General features: G+C 43.6%; 1 protein-coding gene across 1 annotated transcript; it reads right to left on the bottom strand.

Annotated features, from left to right (window-relative positions):
* Positions 1 to 1,111: 1,111 nt before the first annotated feature.
* On the bottom strand, positions 1,112 to 18,177 carry LOC119844805 (3 beta-hydroxysteroid dehydrogenase type 7-like). Its single transcript, XM_043499713.1, has 7 exons — positions 18,030 to 18,177; positions 11,966 to 12,121; positions 8,382 to 8,490; positions 4,567 to 4,666; positions 2,765 to 2,927; positions 1,436 to 1,551; positions 1,112 to 1,300 (listed from the first exon to the last, which is right to left on the bottom strand). Exons 1-7 carry the CDS (start codon positions 18,175 to 18,177, stop codon positions 1,112 to 1,114), a joined length of 981 nt encoding a protein of 326 aa, XP_043355648.1.
* Between the last annotated feature and the right edge of the window lie 830 nt (positions 18,178 to 19,007).

Below are 19,007 nucleotides of genomic sequence, written 5' to 3'. Positions count from 1 at the left end.
TTCCGAGCTGTTTCTCATGTTGTTTTACTATATGTACTGCATAGCCAAGACAATGAGATGGCTTAAAATGACCCCTTCCCTCTCCAAACTCTGAATGTAAGGGCTTTATTTAATGTAAGCAAGACCCTTAGGACCTAATTCTCATTTACACCAAGGCTCCTTTACACCACTCTGGTAGTGGAAAGGGGCTTAATGGGGGACTCTATTACATTTGCACCCACTTTAAGGTTGTTTTATATTGCCAGAGCAGTGAAAAATAATCTCTGTGCAAATGAGAATCAGATCCGGTATAATTTTTATTCAAGTTGCAAAATGCATTCAACAGTCTGTAAGATCTGACATCAATTATCCAACCATATAAATAAGAATGCAACTAAACTGACAAATTTTCACCAAGAGATATTGTAAGGAAATTTTTATATTTGTTACAATGTTAGGTGTGGGTTTGGTTTTTAAAGATAAAATGTACAAGCTGAGTGGCAGAAAGGATTTTGGGAAAAGGTAGATGTGAAAGCTGCTTCTAAAGATAGTGATAAAAGTCTATATCTATATATAAAAACCCTAAAATTGAGAGGGGATTTCCTGAGTTCTCCTCATCCTCCTAAGAATTATCCATTAAGGACCTCCTGAGTGTGTAAGTGAAATAAAGACAGTCCACTAACTAAAAAATGGCTATTCGAGATCACTTTAAAAGTGCCAGTCCTGCTGTTGGAAAAGGATGTAGTTTATTCAGGATGTGGAATTAAATTAGTTACCAAAAATAATTTTGTACAAAGATTCAATTCAGCCACACAAATCATAGGTCTGACCCTGTATTCCTTGCTCCGATGAAATGCCATGAAGCCAATGGGGCTACTGAAGTGGGACATGGCCCCCCATATGTATGCTGCTGCAAGTGGATATTGTCAAATGGAAAATGCATGTTTAACTTTGTCTCCTGGGGAGTGGAGAAGTGATGCATAATAGAAGCTGGAAGTCATTGCTCTGTGTTAGTCTAGGTGTAATGAGTTGATGGTCTCTGCCTGGTTCCTAGTAGGAAAGTTATGCACATGACCAAATTCAGATGGAATTCACTGAAGGGGATAAGCTCTCTTTGTGTTAAAAGTGCCATCTAGATCTCTTTCCCATGGTGCTGATGGGATCTCGAGTTCTTTGTAGCTGACTTTAACCACTCTGTAGTTCGGCGTTTACTTTCTCCCCAGCTGTAGAGGGGGATGTACCCAAAATGCCTGAAGGCTTTGTCTGTCTCATAGGAGAAGGTGGTGGTTATTGTATTCAGCAGAGGCAAATTTAGGAAGGGCTGTGGTTTCCAAAAAGGGTACAAAAGGATCCTGATTATCCTATAAAAGTATATTTGTAACCATAGCTTCCAGTAAGGTATGCGTGAGCCCAGCCTTATTGAGGGGTCCATCCCTGACAACAGCTGATATCTCACTAGGAAGCCTTTTCTTATTGGGGTGTCATCGTAGGAATAATACACCTGCCCAGCAAGTACATCTGGTTTCAGCTGCAGGTTCTGGGCTGCAAGCACATGCATCCATGCAACGTTTCCTGGAGAAGGAGAAGGGAAAGTAGGAATTTTGGAGGAGCAAGCTTGGTCCACTTATTACAGTAGCATTCTACACTAGATTGAATGCATGCCCCACATCTGCATGTTTTGTAGGTAAAGCATCTTTTCCCATCTTGCCTCACTTTTGTCACCCAACCTTATTGTGGAGGGACCTGGTCATTGCCTAAAATATATCCAAGGTCCATTCAATCTCTGGTTCCCCTTTTGAAATGGCCAACAAGTGTTCATTGTGACATTGGTCCATGAGAAATGAAGGGGCAATATTTCATAGTCAGAGCCAGATAGGTAAGAATCTGGACTCGATGGTTTTATTCCTGGCTCTGCTGCATGTCTTTGAACAAGTCACTTAACCTATTTGGCCTGACTCTCCTCTAACAGTGGTTTCAAACCCCTGTAATTCCATCCTTATGGGAAAAAAATTCCTATAGATATGTGAGAGGGTTCCATAGAGATTACTCTACTCTAAAAATCTGGAAGATTTACTGGAGAATTCTATCCCTGCTACAGTATGGTTCAACATACTGATACAAAGGATCTCTTTTCTCTATTAAATTCTTTAGGTTTTTGTACAGAATCTTCTTAAATTTCCATAGAATCCTGTTAGTTTAATCCCTATTAAATTCAGTCACTCTCTTCCTTCCACAAGGAACATTTTCCAAACTTTACAAATAGAACTGGTTGGTCTCTTTCCCCCCACTACCTCCCCAATCTAACAGTAGGGTTTAAAAAGAGGAGGCGGGACTTTTCAAATGAAACAAAAATGCTCATTTGGTTTGAAATATTTTGTTTCTATGAGATGAAAAATTTTGTTTTGAAAACCAGTAAGTTTTCAAATTCTGGGGGTTTTGCTTATTCTCTTCCTGGAATCACTTTTTTTTTTTTTCTACTGGAAAGTTTTTCCATGTTCTAAATGATTTTTCATTTTTTTTTAAAAGTGAAATTCCATACAAAAAATCAGAACAAAATAATAAAGTTGTTTTTTAATTTTTTTTCCCCTAGAAAACCCTTATTTTTTTTTTCAACTGGCTCTATTTAGAGTTTTTAAAATTATTTCTGTGTTCATTCTTTACACTCCTTGCTTACTGTCCGAACATGATCCAGGATGTATAATAGCCTCAAGGCCAAAAAGACAGACTGACCCTTTAAAAAATAATCTGGTAAAAACATGTAAAGGAATCAAAGCAACATACTCACCTACGTATGTGCAATTACGTTCTGTATCTTCAGGGTCCAGGTAGTCCAACACACCCCCTTTGGCTTTGGCAAAGGTATACAAGTCCTTTAGAACCAGATACTTCTCCCCATAAACGGTATTTGGACAGATGATGCATGTTGCAAGTTTGCCACCATTGCTTAGCTGTAAAATCAAGACCGAATGTTTGACAGACAAGGTGGGTGAGGTAATACCTTTTATTGGACCAACTTCTGTTGGTGAGAGAGACAAGCTTTCATGCTTACATAGAGTTGTTCTTCGGGTCACACAGAATCTTAGCAGACTATGGATTCGAGCATGAGATCTCCCATAGTATTTTTGTGTGTGTTAAATAAAAAACAGGTCATGTGGAAATAGAGATCGCAATACGTTTTTTCAAAAGTACCTAAGCAGTTTACTAAAGTCCTGTTTTCAGAAATGATTGAGGCTCTTGGGGCCAGATTTTCAAAGATATTCAGGTGCCTAAGGATGCATCCTAGTGGGATTTTCAAAAGTGCCAAGGTGCCTAACTCCCGTTGAAATGCCCAAGTTTCTTTGAAAGTCAATTGGACTCAGGAAAACTAAGTGCCGAAGGGATGTCTACACAGCACACTAAGCCCAGGTCTATGGCACTCGGGCTTGTGGATGCGGTGTTTTCAAGCCTGTGCTTGAGCATCCACAATGCATTGTAAACCTGGATTTGCAATTGCTGCACCTGGGCCTCTCAGCCATACCAATGCGGATAATCTGCACTGCGCAGACCTTCTGACTTGGTCTGTGACTTGAGGTGCATCCAGACTGAAAATGACAGGGTTTGGACCTCAGTCACAGCATGACTCTGGTTCTGACCCAACCCTCCTAGTGGGGTCTGAGAACCTGGGTCCCGAGTATTGCTGACCCGAGTCAGACTGATTTGTGTGGACAGAAGAGGGACTTGAGCTCAAACCTGAGTCAGAGCTCAGGTGTACTATGCAGTGTGGACATCCCTTTTGCAATTGGGACTTAGACTCCTATCTCACTTAGGCACTTTTGAGTATCCACTTACATGGGATATTAAGGTAAATGTAGTCTCTTGGGCCCTAATTCAGCAAAGCACTTAAGCCCATGCTTAAGTAGTATTCTATTCCTATGAGGCATCTCCATTACTAGTAGCCCATTCTACACAATCCTCTGCTTATTTCTTTGTGAATAAATAGTCCTGTTGATCCATCCAGGATACCACATTGGCTATCCAACATCTTTTTCTGTCTTGTGTTCTGCCATCAACTTTCCCTTCCTGTGCCCGTAAACATGCATCATCCACTAAACCTGTTAAAATATGCATTATAAATCAAATCTGTCTTTTCATAAGATCTTTAACTAGCATTTTCTGAGTTTATCTCTAATACTCATTCACTGGTTACATAGTCTATCCATGATACTTTCAGAATTTTTCTAATACACCATAATTGGAAGAATTGTAGTTTCTTTATAATTGATTGTTTGAATGGCCATGTTTCACAGCCATAATTTAACACAGACCAAGTGTAAGTTTTTAAGAGTCATAAGTGGCATTCACTACAATGGAATTTAAGCATGTACTTAAAGCGCTTTGCCAAATCCAGGCCTTGGAGCGTTACGGTCTGCGTTATGATTCTGTGGGAACACCCATCATAAATCAATTTAAGGCTTTTCTATGTGAAATCAAAACGGCAGCTGTTTGTAATCAGCTTTGATTGGCGGGATTGTATTCAGAGAATCATAGGCTCTCGCCTTCCGTAAATCCTATGTTATGGGTGCTGAGGCTGCTCTCTGACTTTCGTACCTCTTTTCCATTGGCTTCAAGTACCAATTTTTCTGCCATGGCCTTAGTCTTCCCATAAGGCAGTTCCACTTCCCCACTGTACTTGGTGTCTTCTGTTCCTCTGAGATAAAGGAAAAGAAGCAGTCGGTGATCAGGGTACTACAAGAGACTGCCACAAAGCTGCTAGGCAACATCTTGCCTTTAGCTACAAATTACATGTCTTGAGAGTCTGGGAGAATGAGGTCCTGATAAGTAGTGCAGAAGCCTGAGGGCCTCAACAGCCTGAACTGTTTTCAACACTACAAAACTTACTCACTGGGCTGTATTATTGCTGGTTTGGTCTCATTTTTATTTAGGTGGGGTTCACCTATGTCTAACTAACCTGCGTAACTCACTGCCACATGACACACACTCGGCTTTTCTAGCAACCCACAAATGGCTGAATGTGGCTCAGGAAGATAAAGGGCAGAAAGAATAAAAGCACTCACAGCTAAAAGAGAGACCAGCCCATTACCTGGCATAAATTAGAAGGAGCAGCTGCTGTTTAATTTTCCAATACTATTAATTATAAGGCATTCGCAAGCATAGTAGACATGTAAAAGGGATGCATACGGTATTAGGTGATTGCGTGGAAGTGTTAATAGCAGTTGGTTTATATTGGAGTTACTCTTTAGTTACCATGGGCAAATCCTGTTCTTAGGAGGAGAGCGAAGAAGTTCCAGCTGTCTGCTTATCACAAGGACCTTCCTGTGGGCCCAGATGGATGCAGTCCTGGGAGCACTTTGTTGTTGCTCTAAAAGGAGCAGCACACGCCCCAGGCTAGCTCTGGATCTTAACTTACTACTGAATGAAGGAGGGGGAGGCCCATGGCTTGGAGGGGGGATGGAAAAGCTATAGAATGATCAGCAACACAGACTCTTGCAATAATCAGCTACAGAAAGGGAAGACCGAGCAAGCATAACAGAGGCATTGCCTCTTGACAGAACCCTGGACTTTTGTCCACAATTACCTGGCTTGGTTAGTGAATAAACCATAGATGCTAACAATGAGAGTTCTAGCTCAATGTGGAATCTGGAAGGCATTCAGCGGGGTGAACGATTTTGAGAGATGGGGGCGCAGGGAAAATCTGCTTTCCTCCTGAGCACTAAGCAGGGATCATCCATTAGGATCAAGTGTATATGGACACACACACACACACACACACACACACACACACCCCTTCCTGTAATTACCAGGAAGTTAGGCTTTGGTTCTTCCGATCATCCTACCTCCTGTGTGTCTATGTCCCCTTTAGCAGTGTGCAAATGCTGCAAAAAAATGTCAGTGAAACTTCCTGAACATTTTTAATGAATTTTGTGTTTTGCTTTCTGGATGACTGTTGCCCCTTCCCCCTCCTGCCGGCAGAGGGCCTGCACAAGACCTATGCATGGCTCCAGGGGACTTTGAGTCCCCTAAAGGCCTTAAGTCTTGTACACAGGAGTGAATTACACCCTCCATGGATAGTCTAGCAGACGAGTTTGCTGGCATGAGTGTTCTCTGAGCCAGTGGATGTTAAGCAGATATTGAAGTTCACGAGTGGCAGCCACCATTTTGCCCAAAACAATGGGGATTGAATTAGAGACACCCAGAACAAAAAGCATGAGCTGCTAAAGGACATTAGCCTAATAACGAGTGAAATGTCCCCACATCCCTCTGCAGTACAGTATTATTGTCTCCCATTCACAGATGTGGAAAGTGAGGCCTAGAGGTTAAGGACTTGCCACAAGTTCTCTCACTAAATCTCTGGCGATAGGAAGGATGATCTGATTACGGCATTGGATTGGGTCTCAGGAGATCTGGGTTCCGTTTGTAGCTTTGCCACAGATGCCCTGTTTGACCTGGGTCAAGTTATTTGATCTTTTTGTACTTCATATCTCCACCTGTAAAATGGAGTAGTAGCACTTCCTCTCTCTCTCACCCTTTGTCTATGTATTAGTACAGTGTCTAGCTCAATGGGGCCCCCGATTTCAACTGGGACCGCTAGACGCTGCAGTAATACAAATAAATTATAAGAGTCAGGAATTAAAAACTCAACTCTCCTTCTGCCCTGCCCTGTGCTTTTATTACAAGGCCGTCCTCCCCACTCCCTGTCTATGGGTGACACATAGGACAAACAAACTAGAAAACACCCCAAACAAAAGATTTGTGGTGCATGGTTCATTCCACCTTTAGAAGCCTCTGGAGGCCCAATACAATTAGGAGGTTTATCTTGAAGTTCTAATTTTAATTACTTTCTTTCTGTATCTTCAGATCTTTTTCTCTTTAAAAGAAACTGTTCCACCAAGGGTAACGTGCATGTGATTCTTGGACTGCAATGCACTGTTTGGATTTCTTCTCCCCCACCCCCGCTTAAAGCTTGCCCGTAACAAAGAGCTCAGCATAATGCTCTTGCTTTTCAAAATGATCACAGATAACTGAACACTAATGAGACTGGAGCAGTATTGTCAGAAGGTATCTCCGCGGTAGCTCTCTCAGAGGGATTGAGACTGACAGAGGCATTTTCTATTATTGTCGGATGCTGAGGTGTTAGCATTATCCCAGCGCCCATTACCCTGTCCAGAGACTAATCAGGCTTTGTCTGTGTCAGTTCAGCAGGATGTAAAAGTGAGTTGAATATAATTACACAATGAATGATGGGGCGAGGGGGGCAGAGGAGAGGAAAGAAGAGCTGGCGCATGAGCTGCAAGAGAGAAGCACAAAGAGGGGGATAAGAAGGGGAAGAAGAGAGGAGCAGGGAAGCTGTATCACATGTAGTTTCAGTGTGGTGACCATGGTCATATTGTACAGTTTGATAGTCCTCCAGCTGGGCTCCATTAAGAGGCAGCTGGGTGCATTTTCAGATCATGGGCCTCATTCTTCTCTCACTTTACATCAACTTGCTTCCATTGACTTACTCTGGATTTCCACCAGATAATAGGAGAATCAGGCTCATATTTTCAAAAGTATTTTCTATTTGCCCTACCCGCATGGTACATGAACCAGAGGGTACTAAGTTAAATTAACTAGGGTCTCTGGCTGCTGGGATCTTTTTTCTCACCCTGTCTTGGGTTGTGTGTTTATTTTGAGGCAAATAATGTTTCAAGCGCTCAGGATACCAGCCTAGATGGACTGTTGCTCTGTTCCATTTCAGGGATAGTTACATGCCACTGGGCCACCCCCCTTAGAGAAGATTTGGGGTAACATTTGCAAAAGCGCTTAAGTCCTACTGAAAGTCAATGAAAGGGACTTGAGCTCCTAAGTCACTGGGGCACTTTTGAAATTTGTTAGCACATGTCATTGAAAGTCAGTGGAATTTAGGAACCTAAGTGCCAGTCACTGCTGAAAATGGGGCCTAGGCTCTTAAGTAACTTCAGGACATTTGAAAATTTTACCTTTTGGCCCTGATCCAAAACTACTGTTGATTTCAATGGAAGCAGACTCAAGCCCTTAGCATCTGTTCAGGTATGGTCATGGGATCTAGGGGAACAGGGCCTTGAGACCAGGGATAGGTGGCCAATGGGAAGAGCTGATAATCTGACTGATACATAGGTCATATGCAGCTGGGTCATATGCCACTTGGTAAACTTTTTATCCTGGGGTTATATCCGCTAGTGTTCGCATTTAGGCCATGTTTGAGACTGTAATTGCTCAAGGAGAATGGTAGCAGGGAAGGACCTGCATAAGAGGAAATCACTATGGAGGGAAAAACACCTTGCCCTCTTGTGTCCCAGCAAAAATCCCCATGCTCACTCCAGCTCCAAAGCTCTTCTTTCAGTCATCTGACAAACCAGACATGCAACGGATCGGCTTAGGCTCACCTCAGCATGGGTTCTTGTCGAGTGTTGGGTCCCACAGCTGCAATGGAACTTGTATAGACAACATATGGGATGCTCAGGGTGCAGCAGGCCTTCAGCACATTTTCAGTACCTGAGGAGCATGGCAGGAATGAAAAATAATTAACTTTTATTGGTTTGGTTCCTGATGTAGTCGCAAAAAAAGATTTGCAGAGTCAAGGTTTAGATTTGAACTAAGTCTATTTTACCACAGGTGGATCTCATTGCAAAGCCACAACAAGGTCTGGGTTCACCACGTTGAGATATTTAGGCAAGATCACTCAGTCTCGGTGGCTCACCAGATATAGGACTGGGGGCTACCCTTGAAAATTTAATATGACTTGACTCACGTGGCTACTATCAGTGGGGAAAATAGCAGAAGCTCAAAATTTACCATCAAACAGCAGCCTCAGGTGGTTTTCAGATATCTAGACAGAGCAAAAACCTTTTCATTAGACACTGTGTGTTTAAAATTGTTTGTCCACCACCTTGGTAGTTTGTAAGCCCCTATTGAATACGGACTATGGTTGACTTTTTGTACACTGGCAGAGTGGGTTAAAAAAAAAAAAAATCCATGTGGTTAGGGTTGCCATCTGTTTAGGTTTTCCCAGGGTCATCCTCTTTTTGAGGTAGCTGTCCCAGGAAATCTGTAAGGATGCTCAGTACACCCTGCCAGCTGTCATGTTTTATGGACTTAGGATCATCCTGGGGATGGTTTATAGCTCAGAGGTGGCAATTCCACACATGGTTCTAGCCCTGATGCAGAGTCCTGAGCAATACGCATTTAAAAAATAAACAACCGTAATATTTTATACCAATGGTCCAAACACAAGGCCAAATTTTGCCACTTTATCTCGCACTGAGCATTGACCTACTCCAGGGGCAATCCCTACACAATGGAGTTAAGGGCTATGCAGCATGAGCAAGGATGGTCAGATGTGGCCTTGTAGTTAGTTTGTAGTGATTCAGACCAGGCCTGGAGTCGGCTTTCACAAAAGGCGAACAGAGAGAAAAAGGTCTTTATCAGCCCCCGGGAACAGCAGTTTGTACAATTTGTTTTCATTCGTTACAAAATCAACGACAAAGGGCCAAAAAAATAATTAAAATGGGGATTGCTCCATTTCCACTCGACTCCCACAGAGTTTGTGACAGGCACTGCTTACAGCCTGCTTGCAACCTTCCTGGGAGAGACAGTGGATTAAATTAAGCCACTGTTGTGGCAGGCCTGTTGTGAACAATACCTGTGTCAGGTCTGACAAAATTTTGAAGATGTGGCATTTGTTATGATTCTATGGCATTTCTGGATAGGATAGTTGCATTCACTGTGATGATCTTCAGTTTGGGCTCTCCTTGGAAAATGTATATGGCAATACCAGAACTATGGGTGGTTCTGAGTATCCCCAACTTCTACGGAAGTCAATGGAAGCTGAAGGAATTCAGCATTTCATAAATCTGGGTCCCTAAAATATCTGTAATATACCTGCCTTGACATTCAGCTTCTGCTCTTGAATTTGCAGATCCTGGTTGGGTGCATGCTACATTTAATTGTTACATATGTTTGTTTTCTTGATTACTTAGGATGGGCATTCTTGGCTTCAGATAGTTTTCATCTAATCAGAGCCTGATTTTTCAGAGGTGCTGCGCAGCTACCATATGAAAATGAGGAACATTTTAAGGGTCTAAAATTGAACTCCCCAAAAAGCAGAGGGAATCACAATCACTAGTCACTTCTGAAATCTTGGCCCAGACCTAGTTCTTTGGGCTAGTTTCAGAGGCCTTCTCTGTTCAACGGGAAAGTCTTCCAAGTTCACAGAGATCTGTAATCCCTTTCTAATAAACTGCTGATTTCAAGCAGACAATGAAGGGAGGATCTCACAAAACCATTAGAAAACAGAGCCCTGAGGGCTCTCTGAATATTACTTGCACTCACAAAATACAGCCATTTTTTTTAAAGCATCAGTCTTGAAAACAACAAAAATAGAGAAATGGATGTTGGTCTTGAATGCATTAGTAAATCACAGGTGCCTTAAGCATTAACCAAGTAGGAAGAAAAATATAAAGATCATCATTGCAGTTAACTATTATATCAGCTAGTGGCCTGACGTGCATTAGAAATTCTTGCTGTAATGGGGGTTTCATTTTTTTTATAACCTGTGCTTATTCACTGGGTTTATGAACCAATGTTGTTTAAGCAGATTTGTAAGATGGGAAGGAATCTGTGTAAGTATTGACAGGGGGAGAACACTGAGGACAATCTCGCATGTATGTAAGGCCTTGTGTACCCACACAAATGTATGGCTTTAACTAGACTGGTACCAGTGTGGATGCAGTTATACTGGAATAATTATACTTGTACCAGTATAGCTTTTTTTTTTTTCATAGATTCCAAGGCCAGAAGGGACCATTGTGATCATCTTAGTCTGATCTGCTATATAACACAGGCCAGAGAATGGCCCCAAAATAATTCCTAGAACAGATCTGTTAGACAAATATCCAATCTAGATTTTAAAATGGTCAGTGATGGAGAATCATCCAGGACGATTTGTTCCAATGGTTAATTACTCACTGTTTAAAAAACAATTATACCTTATTTCCAGTCTGAATATGACTAGCTTCCAATTTCGAGCCATTGGATTGTTAGATCTTACTCTGCTAGATTGAGGAGCCCATTATTAAATATATCTTCCACAGGTAGGAACTTATAGACTGTGATCAAGTCACCCCTTAGCCTTCTCTTTGTTGAGCTAAATAGAGTGAGCCCCTTGAGTCTACCACACTAGGGCCTGGTTTCTAATCCTTTAATCATTCTCATGGCTCTTCTCTGAACCCTCTCCAATTTATCAATGTCATCCTTGAATTGTGGACACCAGAATTGGACACAGTATTCCAGCAGTGGGTTGCACTAGTGCCAAATATAGTGGCAAAATAACTTCTCTACTCCTACTCAAGAGTCCCCTGTTCATGCCTCCAAGGATTGCATTAGCTTTATTCCCTTATCTTCTTACTTCTTGTAATTGTAAGCTACTTGGAGTAGAGACCGTCTTTCTGTTCTGTATTTGTACAAGACCTAGCACCATGCTGTCTTGGTCCCTGAGTGGACTTCTAGATGCTATTACGGTATAACTAATAAATCATAATGCACAAGAGTATAATTACATCTGCACTAGGGGTTTATACTCCTATAACTATATTGATAAAACAAATCACTCCCCTAACGAACATAATTATCCCAATGCAAAATTTGTGCGTAGCTCAGGCCTTATTTGCCAGATCTGTATTTTGCTCCTTCTCCATGTAACTTGGCATTGCACATATAAGAGCTTTGTAGAACTGGCAGCAAATGTCATTGCCTGGTCTCAACTAGGGTCAGGGGGCCCAGAGAGAAACTTTCTTGCTAATGAAGAAAAGGTCACTTTTCTAGTCCACCATCCAAGTGGTGCTTCTGAACTACAGAAAGCAGAAAAGCACTACATCAAAGAGGATATGTGTCATGTTCTTTTACATAACTCCGCACACAGATGATGTGTGAATATTAGTCTGTACTTAGTTCCTTGCTTTAAAGCGCTTACCAGCAACATTGACAGCTTTCATTTCCCGAAAGGGTACAGTATCTTTGTAGTCCACAATAGCAGCTGTGTGAATAACCACATGGACTCCCCGCATGGCAGAGAGGAGCAGAGTGTAGTCTCGGATGTCTCCTTTCGTCACTGTCACACAAGTGGTAGCTGGAAAAAAAAAACGTTTAACTCCAGATGCAGAAATAAAAACTTATGAAGGAGCATCTTCCTGCAGAAGGAGAATCCTGCACATAAAACCCTGTTCTGCAGGGGACAAATTCAAACCCCGTGCAATTTGCTACTGTAACCCACACACCTCCCGGGTGGGGGGCTCTGTCCCATCTAGTGGCCCCAAGACCACTTAGAGAGCGAGTCTGCTCTACAGCCTTAGCTAAGGGCCATATGACTTTTAGCTCATGCAGTGTAGAGGCTCATGCATTTAGCTTCAGAGGTCCCAGGTTCGATCCTGCCTAACAACGACCAGGGTCTGTCAGTGTTACACTACCACTCCACTGAGTCCATTGCATTTAGGGCACAATATGGCCATGTATCTTTTACACCCAGAGACCTGGGTACTCAACTGGTGTATGTCCTTCATTCCAATGGAACTGTGCTGGCTGACACGCGCTCTGGATTGGAGCAAGGGTCTGTCATTATAAATGCCTCGCACTCGAACACAGTATAGCACTGAACAAACCTGAACTAATTAATTGAAGCCAACAGGGCTGCAGAGATGCAAGTGAGCAGAGAATGGGCCCAGTTGCTGGTGATGGGGGAGCAGAATTTCACTACAGCAGAAGCCCTATAGAATTTAGCAGGGACGAAGCCATGAGAGTCCTGTAGAAATTAAACAGGATTCTATGCAAATTGCTTAAAAACATATAGAATAAAATTAGAAAATTATAGGTTGGTTTAGAAATGGCCTAGGGAAGTTCCCCTTGCCTCTTACATTCTGTACGGTTTTTTTTCCCGCAAGGCCGGGACCTGCTTCTGGGCTCTACCTTCTCCTTGGCCCAGCAATACTGTATCTGCCTACTTCTGCAGCTACTACTAGTTATTTCCTTACTTCACCAGGGTGTTGGGGTGGTCAGGCAGGAGTTAACCCATTCTCCTACATTGTAGTTCAGAATACACGGCTAGAGGTTGGCTCACTGTATTTCCTGGACTTTCTCTAACGTGAGTGAAAGGCGATAACAGGTCGGTTTGGCATGGAAAGGCGCAGTCTCCTTAGCTTGGGGAAATAGGGCTCAGAGGGCACGATAGTCCTGTCTCGCAAGAGTGCGGAATGGCATCCTCTACTGGATGGTGGCCAATTCAGCAGCTTTCTGGCCATTACAGTTGGTGGGCTAGTGCCTCTACTCCTGGCTGGATTAGACCTGGACTCTGGGCAGAGGTTCAGGGCCTGCAGTTACATACTACTCCTATACACTGAACTCCTATACCACCATAAATGTCCCTTCAGTAAAACTCAGCCTGAAGGAGATACCTGTCTTCTACATCCTCCATTCCCAAGCTGTAGTCTGTGGATTGCTAGTGCTCCCCATGGCACTTGCTATCCCAGAAAGGTGGAACTCCGCTTGTTTCAAGCAGTTAACTTGCACTAAAGGAAGCTAAGAAAAGATTCGCAAAAAGAAAAGGAGTACTTGTGGCACCTTAGAGACTAACAAATTTATTAGAGCATAAGCTTTCGTGAGCTACTGCTCACTTCATCGGATGCATTTGGTGGAAAAAACAGAGGAGAGATGAAACAATGGGTTTATCATACATACTGTAAGGAGAGTGATTACTTAAAATAAGCCATCACCAGCAGCGGGGGGGGGGGGAAAGGAGGAAAACCTTTCATGGTGACAAGCAAGGTAGGCTAATTCCAGCAGTTAACAAGAATATCAGAGGAATAGTGGGGGGTAGGGTGGAGGGGAGAAATACCATGGGGAAATAGTTTTACTTTGTGTAATGACTCATCCATTCCCAGTCTCTATTCAAGCCTAAGTTAATTGTGTCCAGTTTGCAAATTAATTCCAATTCAGCAGTCTCTCGTTGGAGTCTGTTTTTGAAGCTTTTTTGTTGAAGGATAGCCACTCTTAGGTCTGTGATCGAGTGACCAGAGAGATTGAAGTGTTCTCCAACTGGTTTTTGAATGTTATAATTCTTGACGTCTGATTTGTGTCCATTCGTTCTTTTACGTAGAGACTGTCCAGTTTGGCCAATGTACATGGCAGAGGGGCATTGCTGGCACATGATGGCATATATCACATTGGTAGATGTGCAGGTGAAGGAGCCTCTGATAGTGTGGCTGATGTGATTAGGCCCTATGATGGTATCCCCTGAATAGATATGTGGACAGTGTTGGCAACGGGCTTTGTTGCAAGGATAGGTTCCTGGGTTAGTGGTTCTGTTGTGTGGTGTGTGCTTGCTGGTGAGTATTTGCTTCAGATTGGGGGGCTGTCTGTAAGCAAGGACTGGCCTGTCTCCCAAGATCTGTGAGAGTGATGGGCCGTCCTTCAGGATAGGTTGTAGATCCTTGATGATGCGTTGGAGAGGTTTTAGTTGGGGGCTGAAGGTGATGGCTAGTGGCGTTCTGTTGTTTTCTTTGTTGGGCCTGTCCTGTAGTAGGTGACTTCTGGGTACTCTTCTGGCTCTGTCAATCTGTTTCTTCACTTCAGCAGGTGGGTATTGTAGTTCTAGGAATGCATGATAGAGATCTTGTAGGTGTTTGTCTCTGTCTGAGGGGTTGGAGCAAATGCGGTTATATCGTAGAGCTTGGCTGTAGACAATGGATCGAGTGGTATGATCTGGATGAAAGCTAGAGGCATGTAGGTAGGAATAGCGGTCAGTAGGTTTCCGATATAGGGTGGTGTTTATGTGACCATCGCTTATTAGCACCGTAGTGTCCAGGAAGTGGATCTCTTGTGTGGACTGGTCCAGGCTGAGGTTGATGGTGGGATGGAAATTGTTGAAATCATGGTGGAATTCCTCAAGGGCTTCTTTTCCATGGGTCCAGATGATGAAGATGTCATCAATGTAGCGCAAGTAGAGTAGGGGCATTAGGGGACGAGAGCTGAGGAAGCGTTGTTCTAAGTCAGCCATAAAAATGTTGGCATACTGTGGGGCCATGCGGGTACCCATCTACAACCTATCCTGAAGGATCTACAACCTATCCTGAAGGACGACCCATCACTCTCACAGATCTTGGGAGACAGACCAGTCCTTGCTTACAGACAGCCCCCCAATCTGAAGCAAATACTCACCAGCAACCACATACCACACAACAGAACCACTAACCCAGGAACCTATCCTTGCAACAAAGTCCGTTGCCAACTCTGTCCACATATCTATTCAGGGGACACCATCATAGGGCCTAATCACATCAGCCACACTATCAGAGGCTCCTTCACCTGCGCATCTACCAATGTGATATATGCCATCATGTGCCAGCAATGCCCCTCTGCCATGTACATTGGCCAAACTGGACAGTCTCTACGTAAAAGAATGAATGGACACAAATCAGACGTCAAGAATTATAACATTCAAAAACCAGTTGGAGAACACTTCAATCTCTCTGGGTCACTCGATTACAGACCTAAGAGTGGCTATCCTTCAACAAAAAAGCTTCAAAAACAGACTCCAACGAGAGACTGCTGAATTGGAATTAATTTGCAAACTGGATACAATTAACTGAGGCTTGAATAGAGACTGGGAATGGATGAGTCATTACACAAAGTAAAACTATTTCCCCATGGTAATTCTCCCCCCCCCACCCCCCACCCCCACTGTTCCTCTGATATTCTTGTTAACTGCTGGAATTAGCCTACCTTGCTTGTCACCATGAAAGGTTTTCCTCCTTTCCCCCCCCCCTGCTGCTGGTGATGGCTTATCTTAAGTGATCACTCTCCTTACAGTGTGTATGATAAACCCATTGTTTCATGTTCTCTGTGTGTGTATATAAATCTCTCCTCTGTTTTTTCCACCAAATGCATCCGATGAAGTGAGCTGTAGCTCATGCTCTAATAAAGCTTATGCTCTAATAAATTTGTTAGTCTCTAAGGTGCCACAAGTACTCCTTTTCTTTTTGCGAATACAGACTAACACGGCTGCTACTCTGAAACCTATGAAAACATTGACTCCTCCCCTCACTTTTCTCAGTTAGCAATTGGAGCCCACTGGTGAGGATGTGTCTAGGGCAGAGGGGACCTGTCAGACCCACTCACCACTGGGTTACATGCTGTATTTGCCACAAGGATGTTAGGAGATTGGGAGGATAGGTGGACCACACGGTTGGGAGACCCTATGGGAAAGTTTAGGAACTGCTCTCTTCCATGGCTTTGATCCAATTCCAAGGCTTTATGGAATCCCACTGACTCAGCTGTGACCTACTTAATCATAATGAATATTTCAGCAATCAAATAAGGGACAGGAAAGCCAATCTCCCTGCAAATGCAGCAGCCAGAGAGTTTGAGGATCAAACAGCGCATGAGATATACAGAAATGCCCAGGTGGCTAGTGTCTCTTACTGCCTCACTGGCCCTCTGGAGTGAGATCAAATCTCGTACATTGCACCAATGGAGGGATCGTTTTTTCCCTCTCCATTTAGCACAGCCTGAGGAGTGAGGTCTTTAAAGCTTGCATATCTTTCCCTATATTCTTTCATTCTCACCACTGCAAATGTGTGTGTGTGTGTGTGTGTGTGTGGGCAAGTGCTGCAGGGGAACTAAGCTGATTGTGACACTAATGTCCCACACCTGAGAGGTCCAGAACACTCACAACTCCAGTGACTTAACCAGAATTGTAGGTACTCACACCTGTCAGGATCAGGCCCCAAGAAAGGCAATTCTAAAAGGATGGGGCAAGAAAACAACTATGCTAGAAAACCTGGGCTGTTGGGATTTATTTTTCTCTGTGTCCCAGAATTACTTCTAAATGTGTTACTTCTCTCTGGTCTGTTTTGGTCAGATCTGCCATGTAGTGTAGGAATCCCCTGAACCAGGACTCGGTGCCCGGAAGGGATCTCTGACACTGTAAGCAACTTTGGTTACATAGTAGTGACAGCTGAAAATCAGGTCTGAAACAAAAGGAGTCAAATTCAGACCAAGGTACAACTCTGTGGATTCCTGTTCTCTAACAGCCTTAGGCCAGGCCTACAGTCTGGCCCCTATGATGCCATAGCTACGCTGTTGTAATCCCGTAGTGTACAGCACTGGACGGGGTTGTTCCTTTGCTGTAGGAACTCTACTTCCCTGAATGATAGGCGCTAGGTCCATGGAAGCATTCTTCCATCGACCTACCTGTATCTACACCCAGAGTTAGGTTGGCAGATGATTTTTCCCCACCTCTGAGCACGGCAGCTATGCCGACCTAAGTATGAAACTCCTCACTGGGCCTAGTGCTCTGCATGGATGTATGTTTAAATTTCGAGTAAAAGGTGCTGTTTTTCCAATGCGCCATACAGTAATAAACTCTGGTTAAAGAGAAAAGACAGCTATGCAACAATGCTCAGGGTGGATTAGTTTAATTATACACCTGTTCACTAATGGTTGTCTCTAGTTCCTCGGGCAAAGCGCAGGAGGTCTCTGATAGAAGGTTCCTTCCAATTATTTCATTCTGCATACCAGAAACTGAGCCCGCATCTGTAGTCCTGTCAATTTTTTGTACTTGGGGCAGAACCTTGTTTGGGATGGAGCTGTTTGACAGGATGGATCTGTCTTGCTGTTGTGTGTTCCAGCTGGTAACCAGACCACTAAGGCAGATGTAACCAGTTAGCTGTGTTGTCCACCTGGTGGCTGGGCTCACGAAATGCATATCGTCATACCTGGCGCTTGATCCAGGACTCTCTGTCCCCTGGCAGCATGTCTAGTAGATAAGTCAATACAGGTCCTCTCTCTGGGTGGTTTTGGTCCTGTGTTAGCCTTTTCTTAGCGGAAAGTTACTATTTGTAGTCTGTTCTGTTCAGGTTCTTACACCATGCCTGTTGCTATGGTATCTTATGATGGAGTTAGCTTCGTGGTCGGCATAATATAAGTGGAACAACTGCTTCCTTGAAAGGAAGAGAGGCTATTGCTAGTACATGATATTTCCTTACCTGTGGCAAACTTCTTCACTTCCTCCCCTGCCACTGAGTCAAAGACCCGGACTTCACTGACATAGTCCTGCTTGCACAGCAGCTCCACAATGTGCTCTCCAATGAAACCACATCCTCCTGTCACCAGGTATACCAGTGCTTCACCCATCTTGGAGAAAGGAGCGGTTGCAGTAGAGAGGTGCTTCCAGGATCCTCTCAAACGCTGACTGGGCTCTCCCTCTTGGCAAATTCGTTTAGAGAACAAAGTCTAAGGTTTAATCATTATCTAGAGTTGGACTGAACATGAACCTCAAAGTTGTGTGTAGATGAAAATTTGAACCACAGCACAGAGTCACAGAACCCCCTCAGATGCTGCAATACTTTGTCCAGTCAAGCACTGGGCTACAGGACTCAGCCTGTCTCTCTCATGGGGATACCCCAAGATGTGCTCCTGTGCTGTCTCCCTGCTCTGTGTTGGAATGAGACAGGTTTTCTGCCTGCAGAAAGATTTTAAATTCAAAACACTTGCACAGGCTTTTCCACTGGAGGCAGATCTGCCCTGTGGGCCTGATTCTGAGTCACTCTGGACTAGATCCACAAAGGGAATTCAACATGTAACAGCTACACTAGTCACCTAAAACCAACATTTAGATCTTTAACCCCCTCCAGCCCCTCAGCTGCCACCTAACCCTGTAGGTGCCTACATTTCTGCTGGTAAAGTCTCCATGGTGCCTGCATTTCTGCCACACTGGACATGTTTGAAGTCCCTGTGGGATCCTTAAACTAGGCATTCCCTTGCCTATCTGGCCTGCTCAGAGAACACCTACTGGATCAGGCCTAGCACAAAATGATGGTGGTGGTGGTGCCAGTGGACCCCTTTATCACTTTTAGCCCAGCAGTTAAGAGCACTCACCCAGGATGCAGGAGACTCGGGTTCAAATTTCCCCTCTACCTGATGGTAGATTCTGAACATTGCAATGCCTGAGTCCCTCTTGTGAA

Source organism: Dermochelys coriacea, chromosome 17, assembly GCF_009764565.3.
Source record: "Dermochelys coriacea isolate rDerCor1 chromosome 17, rDerCor1.pri.v4, whole genome shotgun sequence".
In the NCBI taxonomy this organism is placed as follows: Eukaryota; Metazoa; Chordata; order Testudines; family Dermochelyidae; genus Dermochelys; species Dermochelys coriacea.
This window is presented reverse-complemented; position numbering and strand designations above follow the sequence as displayed.